At 33.5% G+C, this 14,815-nt stretch overlaps 1 protein-coding gene across 14 annotated transcripts in view; it reads right to left on the minus strand.

Annotated features, from left to right (window-relative positions):
- Positions 1-14,815, minus strand: part of SCLT1 (sodium channel and clathrin linker 1) — a 205,825-nt gene that overhangs the window by 105,195 nt on the left and 85,815 nt on the right. For all 14 annotated transcript variants that reach the window (XR_012435099.1, XR_012435096.1, XR_012435095.1 and 11 more), the window contains 3 exons: positions 9,885-10,020; positions 6,159-6,281; positions 4,366-4,431 (listed from right to left, as the gene is read on the minus strand). Coding sequence is in view for 8 of the 14 variants with exons in the window: in XM_074040461.1 (XP_073896562.1) it covers positions 4,366-4,431; positions 6,159-6,281; positions 9,885-10,020 (325 nt within the window). In the remaining 6 variants the exon portion in view is untranslated. The remainder of the gene's footprint in view (positions 1-4,365; positions 4,432-6,158; positions 6,282-9,884; positions 10,021-14,815) is intronic.

Raw genomic sequence — 14,815 nt, forward strand, 5'->3', positions numbered from 1 at the left:
TAAAATTCTGCATTTTAAGAATCTAGTGCTGGAAACCTAGGTGCTTAACTTGCTAGCAAGCCTAGTAAGAGCTCCACAACTGCATCTGAATATGGAATAGTTGTTCTATATTTATGATCATAAAGAAAATTATGTACTATATTAATATTTTAGAATTAAGAGACTCAAGAAGGTGTAGGGAAGCATCCTTTTCAACCATCATCTATTTAGCATCTTTTTCACTGATTATTTCATATGTCAGCCTGTTTTACCAAGGAGACACAGATTTTATGGTTGATGCATTTCTGCAACTTAGAGAACCTATACTTTCATGCAAGATAGTTAGTATGCAATTAAATATTTTTGAGTAAATTGTAGAGATGAGCAAATATTAAAAAACATTTCAGTAAAGCCAACCTATGGGAAATGTGAAATTATAATATATCTACAGCATAATAAATAGAAATATGTACTTTTATGTACCATTCATGTCAGAGCATATCTGTTACATATTACTAATTTGCATTGGTAAAGACAGATATTTATTTGTATCAATTTGTAGTAAGAATACTTACATGAGTTATACACTTCTAAAACATGTTTAAGCGTACAATACGTAATTGTTGACTACAGGTACAATACTGCACAGATCTCTAGAGGTTATTCATCTTGTTTGACTGAAACTTCACGTGTGTTGATTAGTAAGTCCCTATTTCTTCTCCCCATAGGCCCTGGTAGTCACCATTCCAATCTCTGTTTCTATAAATCTGTCTACTATAGATACTTCCATATAAGTAAAATCATACAGTGTTTGTCTTTCTGTGACTGGCTTATTTCATCTAATGCTCTCAAAGTTTATTCATGTTATCACATATTGCATAATTTCCTTCTTTTTAAAGGCTGAATAGCATTCCACTGTCCGTTAATACATTTTAATCCACTCCTCTTTGATGAACATTTAGGTTGTTTTCATATCTTGGCTAATGTGAACATGCTGCAATAAGCACAGGAGCGCTAGCATCTCTTCAAGATCTTAATTTCAATACTTTGGGATAAATATTCAGAAAAGGGATTTCTGGATCATATGGTAGTTATATATTTTTTTTTTTTTGAGGAAACTCTATACTGTGTTCCACGGCAGATGCACCGTTTTGCAATCCCACCAAAAATGTTCAAGGTTTCCAATTTTTCCACATCCTCTTCAACATGTGTTGTCTTTTTTGTTTGTTTTGATAATAATCCCTCTGACATGTGTGAGGTGACACCTCATTGTAGTTTTAGTATTTATGTTTCCCTAATGTTTAGTGACATCAAGCATTGGGCACTTCTTCACATACCTGTTGCCTTGGAAAAATATCTACTTAAGTACTTAGCTCATTTAAAAATCAAGTTATTAGGTTTTTTGTGTGTCTTTTGTTTTTTTTACTATTGAGTTATAGAAATTCCTTAAATACTTTGGAGATTATTCCCTTATTGGACATATGGTCTGCAAATATTTTGTCCCATTCCATTGGCTGCCTTTTCACTCTGCTGATTTCGTTTGCTGTGCAAAAACTTTTTGGTTTGATGTAGTCCCACTTGATTACTTTTTTCTTGCTGTCTGTACTTTTGGTGTCGTATCCTTGAAATCATTGCCACGACCGATGCCATGGAGCTTTTCCCCTAGGTTTTCTTCTATGAACTTTATAGGTAAAAGGTGTTAGATTTAAGTCTTTAATCCATTTTGGGTTGATATTTGTGTGTTGTGTAAGATAAGGGTCTAAAATCATGTTGTGAATATGAATATCTAGACTTCCCAACACTATTTTAAATTCAGTTATTGTGTTCTTTAGATCCATGATTTTTGTGCTACTTTTTAATATTTTTTCTCTGTTGCAATTCTCACTTTGTTCATGCATTGTTCTTTTAACTGTGGTGAGCATCTTCAAGAGAATTATTTTTAATTCCCTATCAGGTAATTCACAACTTCTTTTCATTAGGATTGGTTTCTGGAGATTTATCTTATTTCTTTGTATGGAATATCTTTAGCTGGTTCTTCATTTTTCCTTGACTTTGTGCTTATGTCCATGCATTAGAGAAAGTGGGCACCTCTCCCAGTCTTCACGGATTAGCCTCATACAAGAGAAGACCCCCACCAATCAGCTGGCCAGAGATTCAGCAGGCCTCTACAAACTCTTTCCCTCCCCAGGGAGATGCTGGCAGCTGCTTGCTCTGTGATGAGCTGGGGGGTAGGGAACTATAGCATGTATCAGCCCAATCTGCTATTTCTGTTCTTTCCTATGTGGCTAGACTGTGCTTCGTGAGACAGATGCTATTTCTCTGGGCTGCCCCAGAGAAGCTGCAGTGCTGGATCTACTTCTGCCCTCCCTAGGGGGAAGCTGAGAACTGAATTTTCATCTACTTACGCTGTGCTGAGAAGAGCACAGGACCAATGCCATCTATCAGTCCAAACCAATGCCTCCATTTTCCCTTGGTTGGTCAAACTATGCTGGATCTGTGAGCTCCAAGACTGGCAAGATAGAGGCTAGTATTCTGGGGACACCCTCAGAAAATTTGGGGTGATGAATGCACATACCTAATCCCTTCCCTCCCCTGGGTGAAGCTGGGAGCTAAGGGGTCTCTTTTTGATCACATGGCACAGCACTGGGGACAGGGTGTCTAGCAAGAGAGGGTCTCAAATCTCGCTGCTAGCTTTGGTGAGTCTGGTTTTCCAATCCCCTAGGAGGTGAGAACATTTCCATTAGTTTCTGGTTGGTCGCAGAGGAAATTTGTCCATGAATTGTTGCTGAATTTGTGTATATGTGGGGAGAAGGAGTGTCCAGGGTGTCCTACTCTGCCATGTTAGTCAAATTACATTGAAAGATAGTTTATTTACTCACTGCGTACTCATCAATTTATTCTACATCTATAAGAATCTATTCATTTAATGAGTTTATTCATGTAGTCAGAAAATTTTTTGTTGGAAACTGCTTGATTTTTAAAGGGAACTTTTCTTCAAGTTTGATCTGGACTCAAACTTGCCCCTATAACTATGCTCTGAATGCTCTTTGAGATGTACAAGATCTTATCACTTTGCTTGTCCCCTTTATACTTATCAGTCTTCTTTGCTATTCATTATATACATTAAGAAAAACTTAAATTTTAAAATTTCTTTCCATCACTTACTTTTATCTTAACCACCTATATAGTCTTTTCTATATTTTTATAAAACTCTCTTTTATCCATCATGCCATTTCTTTATCAGTTTTCTTGTATCCAGTTTATTCTTAGCTTCAACCTGGAACCAAGACTACTTCTGCCTTAGAAATTTTTAACATATTCCCTTGGAATATATGACATCCTTTTCCCATGACTTTCTTTCATCAAAATCATAATAAAATAGGGGCTCTGCGGTATGACATATCAAAGAACGATATAATTCCAATTCTAGGAGACATATTAAAGAAGTAATGAATAATTATGATGCTAGGTTAAAGCACTAATTCCATGTAGAAATATATTAAATTAAAAAATGCCTTTCTTAATTACAGAAATCAGTAACCATTTTGTTCTGGAGTACTAGTATTTTAAAACTCTAGGAAGTATAATATATTATCAAAAACTGTATGTGATTAGACATTTCAAATGTTAAACAGAATAGGTACAGATTGGTTTAATAATTTTTTACACTGTTAAAAAAGAAAAATTTTTAAAGTAGAATAAAATTGGATACTTACTTTTGATGGCACAAATCCACTGTTATACAAAGACATTTTTATTAGGTACTAACAAGAATTAGCAGAGTAACTAAGCAAGAATGAAGAAGGGAAAGAGAGAGGAATTACCTGAAGTGTCATAATTCTATTACTCAACAATGAGGTAAAAATAACATTCCAAGAAAGTAAACAAAAGTGAGAGAATAAGAAGGTAAAGAACAGAATTGAGAAGACTAATTCTATTTATTTTAGGAAGAACTTATAGGGAAATTTAGGAGTATCATACCAATACATGGTCCTTAGTTTCCCAAAATTTTTTTAGGAAATGGGCTATTTATTAAACAATTACACTATTCTTATTAAATACCTGGCAGTATGTCAGATGAAATTAAAAAAATTAAGCATGTGCTCTACTCTTGAGGAGCTCACTGTCTAGATTAGTCTAAGGAGACCTTACTAAGAATCCTAAGAGGATTTCCAGATTAAGATATATTTCAGAGAGATGTTAGATATCTAAAAGGTACTGTAAACTACGTCATGCTATTGAATAAGAAAGCAAAAGCAAAAGAAAAAAGAGTACTACCTATCTAATTTCATGCAGCATGCTTTCTTGTTATTGATTTATATCAACATAAATAAATATGATTATTTATAGGGACAATTTCTAGTTTATGTAAGTAAGTATACTTACCACTTCCATGTTCTCATTAGTAACATGAAGTTGCTGGGTCAGTTGTTGAAAATCAAAAAGCTGATCCTACAGTGGGAAGGTAAGGGGAGTATATAAATAGCATTTTGTTGTTTATAACCCATATTTAAAATTAAACTAAAATCAAGTCTAAAATCATTATGCTTAAGTTTAGATAAAATTGGCAGTGTTTCTTCTTACTACTGTGTGAATTAGTAGTTGAAAAACTAATAAATTTTTTAAATGATTAAAAAATTAAAGTGGCAATGCTGAAATAAATGTAGCTGTTTATGTCAAATAATTATTTCTAGAAATCAATTATTAAATATTATTTTAAAACTCGAAGAAATAGATCATAAAAAATTATAAGTGATTAGAAATTCTAAATGCTAGAGAGACCTTATCCAATACTGGAATGTCACTTTCAAACCTACTCAAAACCTATAATACAAACCATGGCACAGGAGTCACTGCCCATCCTTTTTAAAAAAATTCTCATGCCCCACATTTTAAAAATTGTTTGATTAGCTGTTATGATTCTATTAAACATTATTTGTACAGATGACAAAAAGTTGGGAGAGGCTGTAAATATACTGAATGACAGAATTAAATAGATAACCAGGGAAAAAAGAATGAAGTGTTATTCGTAAAGTCTCGTATAAGGACCCATCAAACTATATAGCTATAGTAAAAGAATGATATTATTCAGGTGAAAACAAAACAAAAACCCAACTTTGTGGGCTTAGTTGACTGACCTATATGAGGAAACAGCAATCAAAGAACTTAATATGAAAAAATGGTTTTTAAATCTCAGAGGTAAAAGCAACAAATCAGATTGATTACGCGTGAACTTTTTTTCAAGCCAGGGCATGCATAGAAAAATCATTTTGTAAACTGTAAAGCATCATGCAAGTATTTTTACAATCTCTTTAGGTAGACATTTCTAATTATAATTATAATAATAGGAATATTCATAAACCAGAATTTGAAAAGTCTGTAAATGAGAGCTGAAGAGAGGTATGAAAACCAAATTATTTAAAGAGCTGCCTCTCAAAATATATAGAAAAGAGGTCAGAATTAGAATTCCTCCACAGTGCTCAATGCACCTAGCAATAAAAGAACCAACAGAAGAATAAAAGAGGTAGATTTCCCAATGGAATGGATGGTCTTGTGAGATAATGAGTTCTTGTCAATAGACAGACGTGTAAAGCAAAAGCTAAAGCTACATGTCCACTTTGAAAGAGTGTAGAATGATTCTTGCTTTGGATAGAAAAAAGTCTTTTAATAACCATTAAGATGGCTTCCTATTGTAAAATTATATTCTGATTAACTTATGGTAGATAAAGTTGACACCTATTTTAGTAACAGGTCACATTTAAGGGTATTAACATTTTGATTTTACATAGTGTTCTCATTGTATTTGAGCAGGTTTCTTCACTGGCCATAAACTAATGAACAATTTTGTTTTGTTTTGTTTTAAAAGTCAGGTAGGAAATGAAGCAAATAAAAACTTTGAAGGTTTATTTATACAAAATAATGTTAAAGCTGCTTTTTAGCACTAAATTGAGCTTTCATTGCTGACATTATAGAACCAAATGATCACTGTCCAGTTCTCTAATTATCTTACCTTTCAAGAGCGTAACCATCAAAGATCTATATATTATTAACATAAATAATAAAGTGATTAGAAATTCTAAATGCTATAGGGTAGAGTCTTAGGTGTTCCCCTCTAAAACAATTTCTTCAGAGTGCAATTTCTTACCGATATACAAGAAAACAATGAAATACAAGATTACCTTTTGTTTTTGACTTTCAAATACATGAATTTGGGCCTCGGTCATATGTTCCTGGTAAAGCTTGTGTAGTCTGTCCAACTCCTGAGAAACAGTCTGCCAGAGTTCCACAGCCTGAGTTTTTTCCTATTAAAAAAATTGGATAACTCATTAAATTATCAGCAGGCTATTTACTGTATAGTACAAATGGATCCTTTTCTTTTATAGAATAAATTCTTTATAAAGTCATAAAATAAAACAACTGTGTAAAGACGGTATTAATTTTGAAATTGTGTTTTTACTCAGATTTAGCTAAAATTAAAATCCTTAACAGAGATGTAGACTTAAACCATGTTCTTTGTTCCACAAGAAAGTATGAGCCCTAGAAACTGATGAAGCAGAAAACTGCCCCCTGGTAAAGCACAACATTTTTTTCCTGATCATAAAAGTAACAAATTTTCATTGTGGAAAATTAGGAAAACACAGAGAAAAACAGGAGAAAATCAGAATCAGCTATAATTTTACCACCTGATGATAAACACTGCTAACATCTAGATATAGTCATCTTTTTAAATGTTGATGCATTCATGTTTATAAATGTGATGCTGGGAGAGAATTTTGTAATTATTTTAACAAAATTAGGGACCATATAGTGGGCTATTTTTACTTGCCGTTTTATAATGAGAAATTTCTCAGGTCACTAACTATTGTTTGCACATAGTATTATCTAAGTGTGGTACAGAAACTCTTAGACTTTGAAAGGTCCTTGAAGTCAAATTTATCTTCAGAATAATATGTTAACATTATTTGCCTTTTTACTCTCATCCTCTCACAAATGTACAGTGGAGTTTTCTAGAGTTTATATGATGTGAGGTCATCCTTGTTCTAAGGGCTAATGGACTGTGTGCTTATGCTCCTACTTTTTGTTTTAAGTCTCAGTTTTAATTTGTAATACAATAAATACTGATAGATATGTAACCTACAAAAACATAAGGCACCTTGGAGAACACTGAGGTATACCATGCATTCAGAAAATGAACAAATTGTACATTTTTACAAAGTAAGAGCGCTCATGTAACCAGCACCCAGTTCAAGAGAGAGAACATTATTACCACCACCTAGAAGCCAGATGCCCCTCTTGTGATCTCTTCCAGTTACTATACTCTTCTCCTAAACTATTTCCTCGTGTTCCTAACACAATAGATTAGTTTTGTCTAAAACTTAAAAAAAAAAAAACACCAAAACTGTAGGCAAATTAAAAATTTTAAAAGTGGTTTTAAAATTTGTAGATAAACACAGAATCTGGAGCCAGAAGATATGAGTGTGATCTCTAATTCCTGGCCAAATGGTCCTGGATAATTCACTTCATTTTCTTAAGACTCAAGTTTTCTTTTCAGTAAAATGGTCGTAAAAATGCCTCATACCTCAAAATGTCCCACTGTTTCTCCAGACCTGTCTGATGACAAAAATCACCTAGACTAGTAGTTACACAACCCAGATTCTCCTAGAGCAGTGGTTCTTAAAGGACCAGCATCATCAGCAACACCTCAGAACTGTTAGAGATGTAAACTATTGAGCTCTATCTCAGACTTCTCGAATCAGAAACTGGGGTGGTGGTGGGATGGGGAGGCAGAGCAGAAATCCACGTTTCAAAAAGCCCTCAAGTGATTATGATGTACACTACATAATTTTTTAAAATGGTACGCTTATTATTTGGACAAACTACAATTTAACTGATTCCATATTTAAGATTTTTAAACTATGTCAAATGTTTCATTACAATAAATATTATAATGAACATATTTATTAAAAAATTTTTATATTCAGCTCTTTAGCACAAATTCATAAAATCTATGTGGTGTCATCATCTAATTACTGCATCAAATAGTGCAAATATTTCTATGGCTCTTCTTGCCAAACTGACTTCTAGAAAGATTTTTACAAATCATACTGTAACAGAAAAAATATTTTAAACTAAAAATATTAAGCTAGGTATTTAGTACTGTGCTATTGCTATTGGATCCTAAAGCAATATATTTATATTACAAGGCACCTTTTGCACATAATTTTAATTCTTATTTGTGAGTCTTGCTGTTCGGTAATGATAATAACGATATTGATAAATAAGCAAATTTATTAACTTACATATGTGCTAGACATATAAGCCTAAATTAATTTCTATTTACTCGTATGAAATCAATTATAAATCTTTCCTCGTCTAGAACAAACGGCATGTTTTCATTATTTCTTTCTTTCATCACATTTAAAAATTCTTTCCATTCATATATTAAAAATAAATTAGTGTTAAATACATGTTCCTTATCAAGCTAAAGATAGCCTTCTGACTTACCTAAAGTATCACTTTCATAATTGTAGAATTTTAAAACCAAATTTTCAGAAAATAAAACTGAATTTTCAGAAAATTATCAAATCACAATTGTAATTTAGAATTTGTAGCCCCCATTTATAAATGAGGAAACTGAGGCACAAGAGTTTTTTCTATGATCACACAGCTGGAAAGTAGAAGAATGGGGATTTAAACCCATACAAGATATGAAACATTTGGGATATAACATTGTAAATTAAAATAAAATTCCCTTATGAATAAAATTTACAAAAAATTACAGTTGAAAACAGGATATATTTAACATAGCTGCTCAAATGACCAGTGATGATGAGCTTTTTTTCATATGTTTGCTGAAAAAATGCTCATCATCACTAGCCATCAGAGAAATGCAAATCAAAACGACCATGGAATACCATCTCACACCAGTTAGAATGGCAGTCATTAAAAAGTGAGGAAACGACAGATGCTGGAGGGGATGTGGAGAAATAGGAACACTTTTACACTGTTGGTGGGAGTGTAAATTAGTTCAACTATTGTGGAAGACAGTGTGGCAATTCTTCAAGGATCTAGAACTAGAAATACCATTTGACCCAGCAATCCCATTACTAGGTATATACCCAAAGGATTATAAATCATTCTTTTATAAAGACACATGCATATGTATGTTTACTGCAGCACTATTCACAAGAGCAAAGACTTGGAATCAACCCAAATATCCATTAATGATAGACTGGATAAAGAAAATGTGGCACATACACACCATGGAATACTATGCAGCCATAAAAAAAGGATGAGTTTGTGTCCTTTGTAGGGATATGGATGCAGCTGGAAACCATCATTCCCAGTAAACTAACACAGGAACAGAAAACCAAACACTGCATGTTCTCACTCATAACTGGGAGTTAAACAATGAGTACACAAGGACACAGGGAGGGGAACATCACACACTAGGGCCTGTCGTGGAGTGGGTGGCTAGGAGAGGGATAGCATTAGGAGAAATACCTAATGTAGATGATGGGTTGATGGGTGCAGCAAACCACCATGTCACATGATACCTATATAACAAACCTGCACGTTCTGCACATGTATCCTAGAACTTAAAGTATAATAAAAAAAAAAAAGAAAAAAAGAAAGAAAAAAATATTCCCATAAGAAAAAAAATCATGTTAAAAGCTTTATGATTTAATTAAACACATTTTTGACAATCAGTGAGGGTCTTTGGCAAGTGTATTTATAACAGTGAGAGTATTTATTACAAGTTTTGCTACCTGTAACGATTCTTGTAAACTGTAGAAAATCATGTTACAATTTTATGATTTTGTTATCCAAAAATAATGATTAACATGAATTTTTAAAAGGTATGTTAATTCAGAATATAATTTTAAAAAATACATGTCACTCACTTCATTGGCTAGCTGCAATTGTTCTTGAAGGTTTCTGACTGTTTCATCATCTGCATATGTATCAGTTCCTATCTCTGTGCCAAGGGGAAAGGCCTCCAATTGTTTTTCAACAGCATCTTTTAATTCACTGTGCAACCTTTGAAACAAACAGTTAACATGATAGTCTCAAGTCATTTTAGTAACAGTAATTACTGTTTTGAGGTCAATTAAATAAACATTTGGGTCAACAACAACTCTTTACACAAAACCATTTTTAAGTAGACTTCAAATAAAAAATTAGAAGTGTTTAAATACCGTTAAATACTGTGCTATAAGAATAAAAAGATTATGTAACAATTTCAAATGCATTAAATCAATCACGATTAATTGAAGCACCATTCAGTTTGTCCTAGAGAGGATTTAATTCTTCAAAATTTTTCAAAAATTTTTTAAAAGAGTAAAACTCAGATATTATCCCTTATTAAATAATAAAACAAGCCATTCAGAAAAATTCTAAAATATCTACGTATATCCAGTCAATTAAATGAAAATTACATATTACATCTTGTAAAGTTATTTGCTATTTTCTTCAGTGTGTTTCACAAAACTCACTGACTTCTTACTAATTCCAGTTAACAAGCAAAGAGAAGAAAATGGTCGCTGGCTATAAAACCAGCACATCAGAAACTTTATTTTTCAGCACATCCTTATATAAGTTCAACAATAACACTGAAAGGCTTAAATTCGACTTTAATCTTAACATTAAGGTAAACTGCAGCTATTTCATGTTTTAAAACAACTACAAAAAAAAAAAAAGCAAGGAAGGTACAACTTAAAGGAATGATTGTTTTAATTTAAAATAATACTTAAGAGAAAAAAAGGTACATTTTCAGAAAACACTCTTATTTAATATAACTATAAGCAGAAAATACAGCAAATACATTTCAAAGTGAAAATAACAAAATAAACTACATCCATCTACTTAAAACATTTGGAGGTGAATGAATGATTTGCTAACATTACGAATCTCCTTTGAAACAAGAAAACTTAAATCTTAATGTCAGAACATATTTATTGTAAACAAAGTTCATCAAACACAATAAAACTGAGGAGGTAAACACTTTAGAAACAAAAAAATTAATTACTCTCTAAAGAAAAGACAGTGCTTGAAAATTATTCTCTAATTAAAAAACTTACAAGTATTGGTTAAGACAGAAGTTTTTATTTTTAAATATCTAACGCTGTTTTTTAAAATATTTATTTTTCCTATATGAAATGTTTACCTAATAGAGAAAAAGATCAATATAGAAATATAACAAGTTTTAGGAAAGATACCCCAAGTCCTATGAAAAAAACCATTATTAATTCTGTAATATATTTTCTAGCAGAATTTTTACTTTCCATTAAAAATAGACCAAAGAAGAGCAAACACATTCAAAAGCTAGGAGAAGGCAAGAAATGACTAAGATCAGAGCAGAACTGAAGGAGATAGAGACATAAAAAATCTTTCAAAAAATCAACGAATCCAGGAGCTGGTTTTTTGATAAGATCAACAAAATTGATACACCACTAGCAAGACTAATAAGGAAGAAAAGAGAGAAGAATCAAATAGACGCAATAAAAAATGATAAAGGGGATATCACCACCGAACACACAGAAATACAAACTACCATCAGAGAATACTATAAACACCTCTACGCAAATAAACTAGAAAACCTAGAAGAAATGGATAAATTCCTGGACACATACACTCTCCCAAGACTAAACCAGGAAGAAGTTGAATCCATGAATAGACCAATAGGCTCTGAAATTGAGGCAATAATTAATAGCCTACCAACCCAAAAAAGTCCAGGACCAGACGGATACGCAGTCGAATGCTACCAGAGGTACAAAGAGGAGCTGGTACCATTCCTTCTGAAGCTATTCCAATCAACAGAAAAAGAGGGAATCCTATCTAACTCATTTTATGAGGCCAACATTATCCTGATACCAAAGCCTGGCAGAGACACAACAAAAAACCAGAATTTTAGACCAATATCCCTGATGAACATCGATGCACAAATTCTCAATAAATTACTGGCAAACTGAATCCAGCAGCACATCAAAAAGCTTATCCACCATGATCAAGTGGGCTTCATCCCTGGGATGCAAGGCTGGTTCAACATATGCAAATCAATAAACATAATCCAGCATATAAACAGAACCAAAGAAAAACCCACAAGATTATCTCAATAGATGCACAAAAGGCCTTTGACAAAATTCAACAGCCCTTCATGCTAAAAACTCTCAATAAATTAGGTATTGATGGAATGTATCTCAAAATCATAAGAGCTATTTATGACAAACCCACAGCCAATATCATACTGAATGGGCAAAAACTGGAAGCATTCCCCTTAAAAACTGGCACAAGATAGGGACACCCTCTCTCACCACTCCTATTCAACATAGTGTTGGAAGTTCTAGCTAGGGCAATCAGGCAAGAGAAAGAAATAACGGGTATTCAATTAGGAAAAGAAGTAGTCAAATTGTCCCTGTTTGCAGATGACATGATTGCATATTTAGAAAACCCCATCGTCTCAGCCCAAAATTGCCTTAAGCTGATAAGCAACTTCAGCAAAGTTTCAGGATACAAAATCAATGTGCAAAAATCACAAGCATTCTTATACACCAGTAACAGACAAACAGAGAGCCAAATCATGAATGAACTCCCATTCACAATAGCTTCAAAGAGAATAAAATACCTAGGAATCCAACTTACAAGGCATGTAAAGGACCTCTTCAAGGAGAACTACAAACCACTGCTCAGTGAAATAAAAGAGGACACAAACAAAAGGAAGAACAAACTATGCTCACGGATAGGAAGAATCAATATTGTGAAAATGGCCATACTGCCCAAGGTAATTTATAGATTCAATGCCATCCCCATTAAGCTACCAATGACTTTCTTCACAGAATTGGAAAAAACTGCTTTAAAGTCCATATGGAACCAAAAAAGACCCCACATTGCCAAGACAATCCTAAGTCAAAAGAACAAAGCTAGAGGCATCATGCTACCTGACTTCAAACTATACTACAAGGCTACAGTAACCAAAACAGCATGGTACTGGTACCAAAACAGAGATATAGACCAATGGAACAGAACAGAGCCCTCAGAAATAATACCACACATCTACAGCCATTTGATCTTTGACAAACCTGACAAAAACAAGAAATGGAGAAAGGATTCCCTATTTAATAAATGGTGCTGGGAAAACTGGATAGCCGTAAGTAGAAAGTTGAAACTGGATCCCTTCCTTACTCCTTATACAAAAATTAATTCAAAATGGATTAGACACTTAAATGTTAGACCTAAAACCATAGAAACCCTAGAAGAAAACCTAGGCAATATCATTCAGGACATAGGCATGGGCAAGGACTTCATGTCTAAAACACCAAAAGCAACGGCAACAAAAGCCAAAATTGACAAATGGGATCTAATTAAACTAAAGAGCTTCTGCACAGCAAAAGAAACTACCATCAGAGTGAACAGGCAACCTATAGAATGGGAGAAAATTTTTGCAATCTACTCATCTGACAAAGGGCTAACATCCAGAACCTACAAAGAACTCAAACAAATTTACAAGATAAAAACAAACAACCCCATCAAAAAGTGGGCAAAGGATATGAACAGACACTTCTCAAAAGAAGACATTTATGCAGCCAACAGACACATGAAAAAATGCTCATCATCACTAGCCATCAGAGAAATGCAAATCAAAACCACAATGAGATACCATCTCACTCCAGTTAGAATGGCAATCATTAAAAAGTCAGGAAAGGATGTGGAGAAATAGGAACACTTTTACACTGTTGGTGGGACTGTAAACTAGTTCAACCATTGTGGAAGACAGTGTGGTGACTCCTCAAGGATCTAGAACTAAAAATACCATTTGACCCAGCCATCCCATTATTGGGTATATACCCAAAGGATTATAAATCATGCTGCTATAAAGACACATGCACACGTATGTTTATTGCGGCACTATTCACAATAGCAAAGACTTGGAATCAACCCAAATGTCCATCAATGACAGACTGGATTAAGAAAATGTGGCACATATACACCATAGAATACTATGCAGCCATAAGAAAGGATGAGTTCGTGTCCTTTGTAGGGACATGGATGCAGCTGGAAACCGTCATTCTCAGCAAACTATCTCAAGAACAGAAAACCAAACACTGCATGTTCTCACTCATAGGTGGGAACTGAACAATGAGAACACTTGGACACAGGAAGGGGAACATCACACACCGAGGCCTGTTGTGGGGTAGGGGGCGGGGGGAGGGATAGCATTAGGAGATACACCTAATGTAAATGACGAATTAATGGGTGCAGCACGCCAACATGGCACATGTATACATATGTAACAAACCTGCACATAGTGCAAATGTACCCCAGAACATAAAGTATATATAAAAATAATAATAAATTTTAAAAAAGGAAAAATAGACCAATGACACACTGTATTGCTAAAGCTATAATCTGTCTTTTTAACTGTAGTATTGAGACATATGCATTCTCTCATATTCTAAAAAGTTTTCTGCAAATATTTTAAAGATGACATAATATTCCATCATTTTCATCATATTGTTATCTGCATCATAACCTATCAATTATCCTCATACTTTAAATTGATTGTAAAATGAAATGAAAAAATAGTAAAATTAATATTGAGTACACTGTACTTTAAAATATCAGAAACACTGAGAATTAAAGTGTCGTATTTCTTTGTTAAAAATGTAGTTATAACAAGCAGTATAATTATAACTGACAGTAAGACTGTTTTTAGGGTCTTAACGAAATTTTTAGCCGGGTGCGGTGGCTCATGCCTGTAATCCCAGCACTTTGGGAGGCCAAGGTGGGTGTATCACGAGGTCAGGAGTTCTAGACCAGCCTGGCCAATATGGTGAAA

The sequence above is a fragment of the Macaca fascicularis genome, chromosome 5 (genome assembly GCF_037993035.2).
Source record: "Macaca fascicularis isolate 582-1 chromosome 5, T2T-MFA8v1.1".
Classification (NCBI taxonomy): domain Eukaryota; kingdom Metazoa; phylum Chordata; class Mammalia; order Primates; family Cercopithecidae; genus Macaca; species Macaca fascicularis.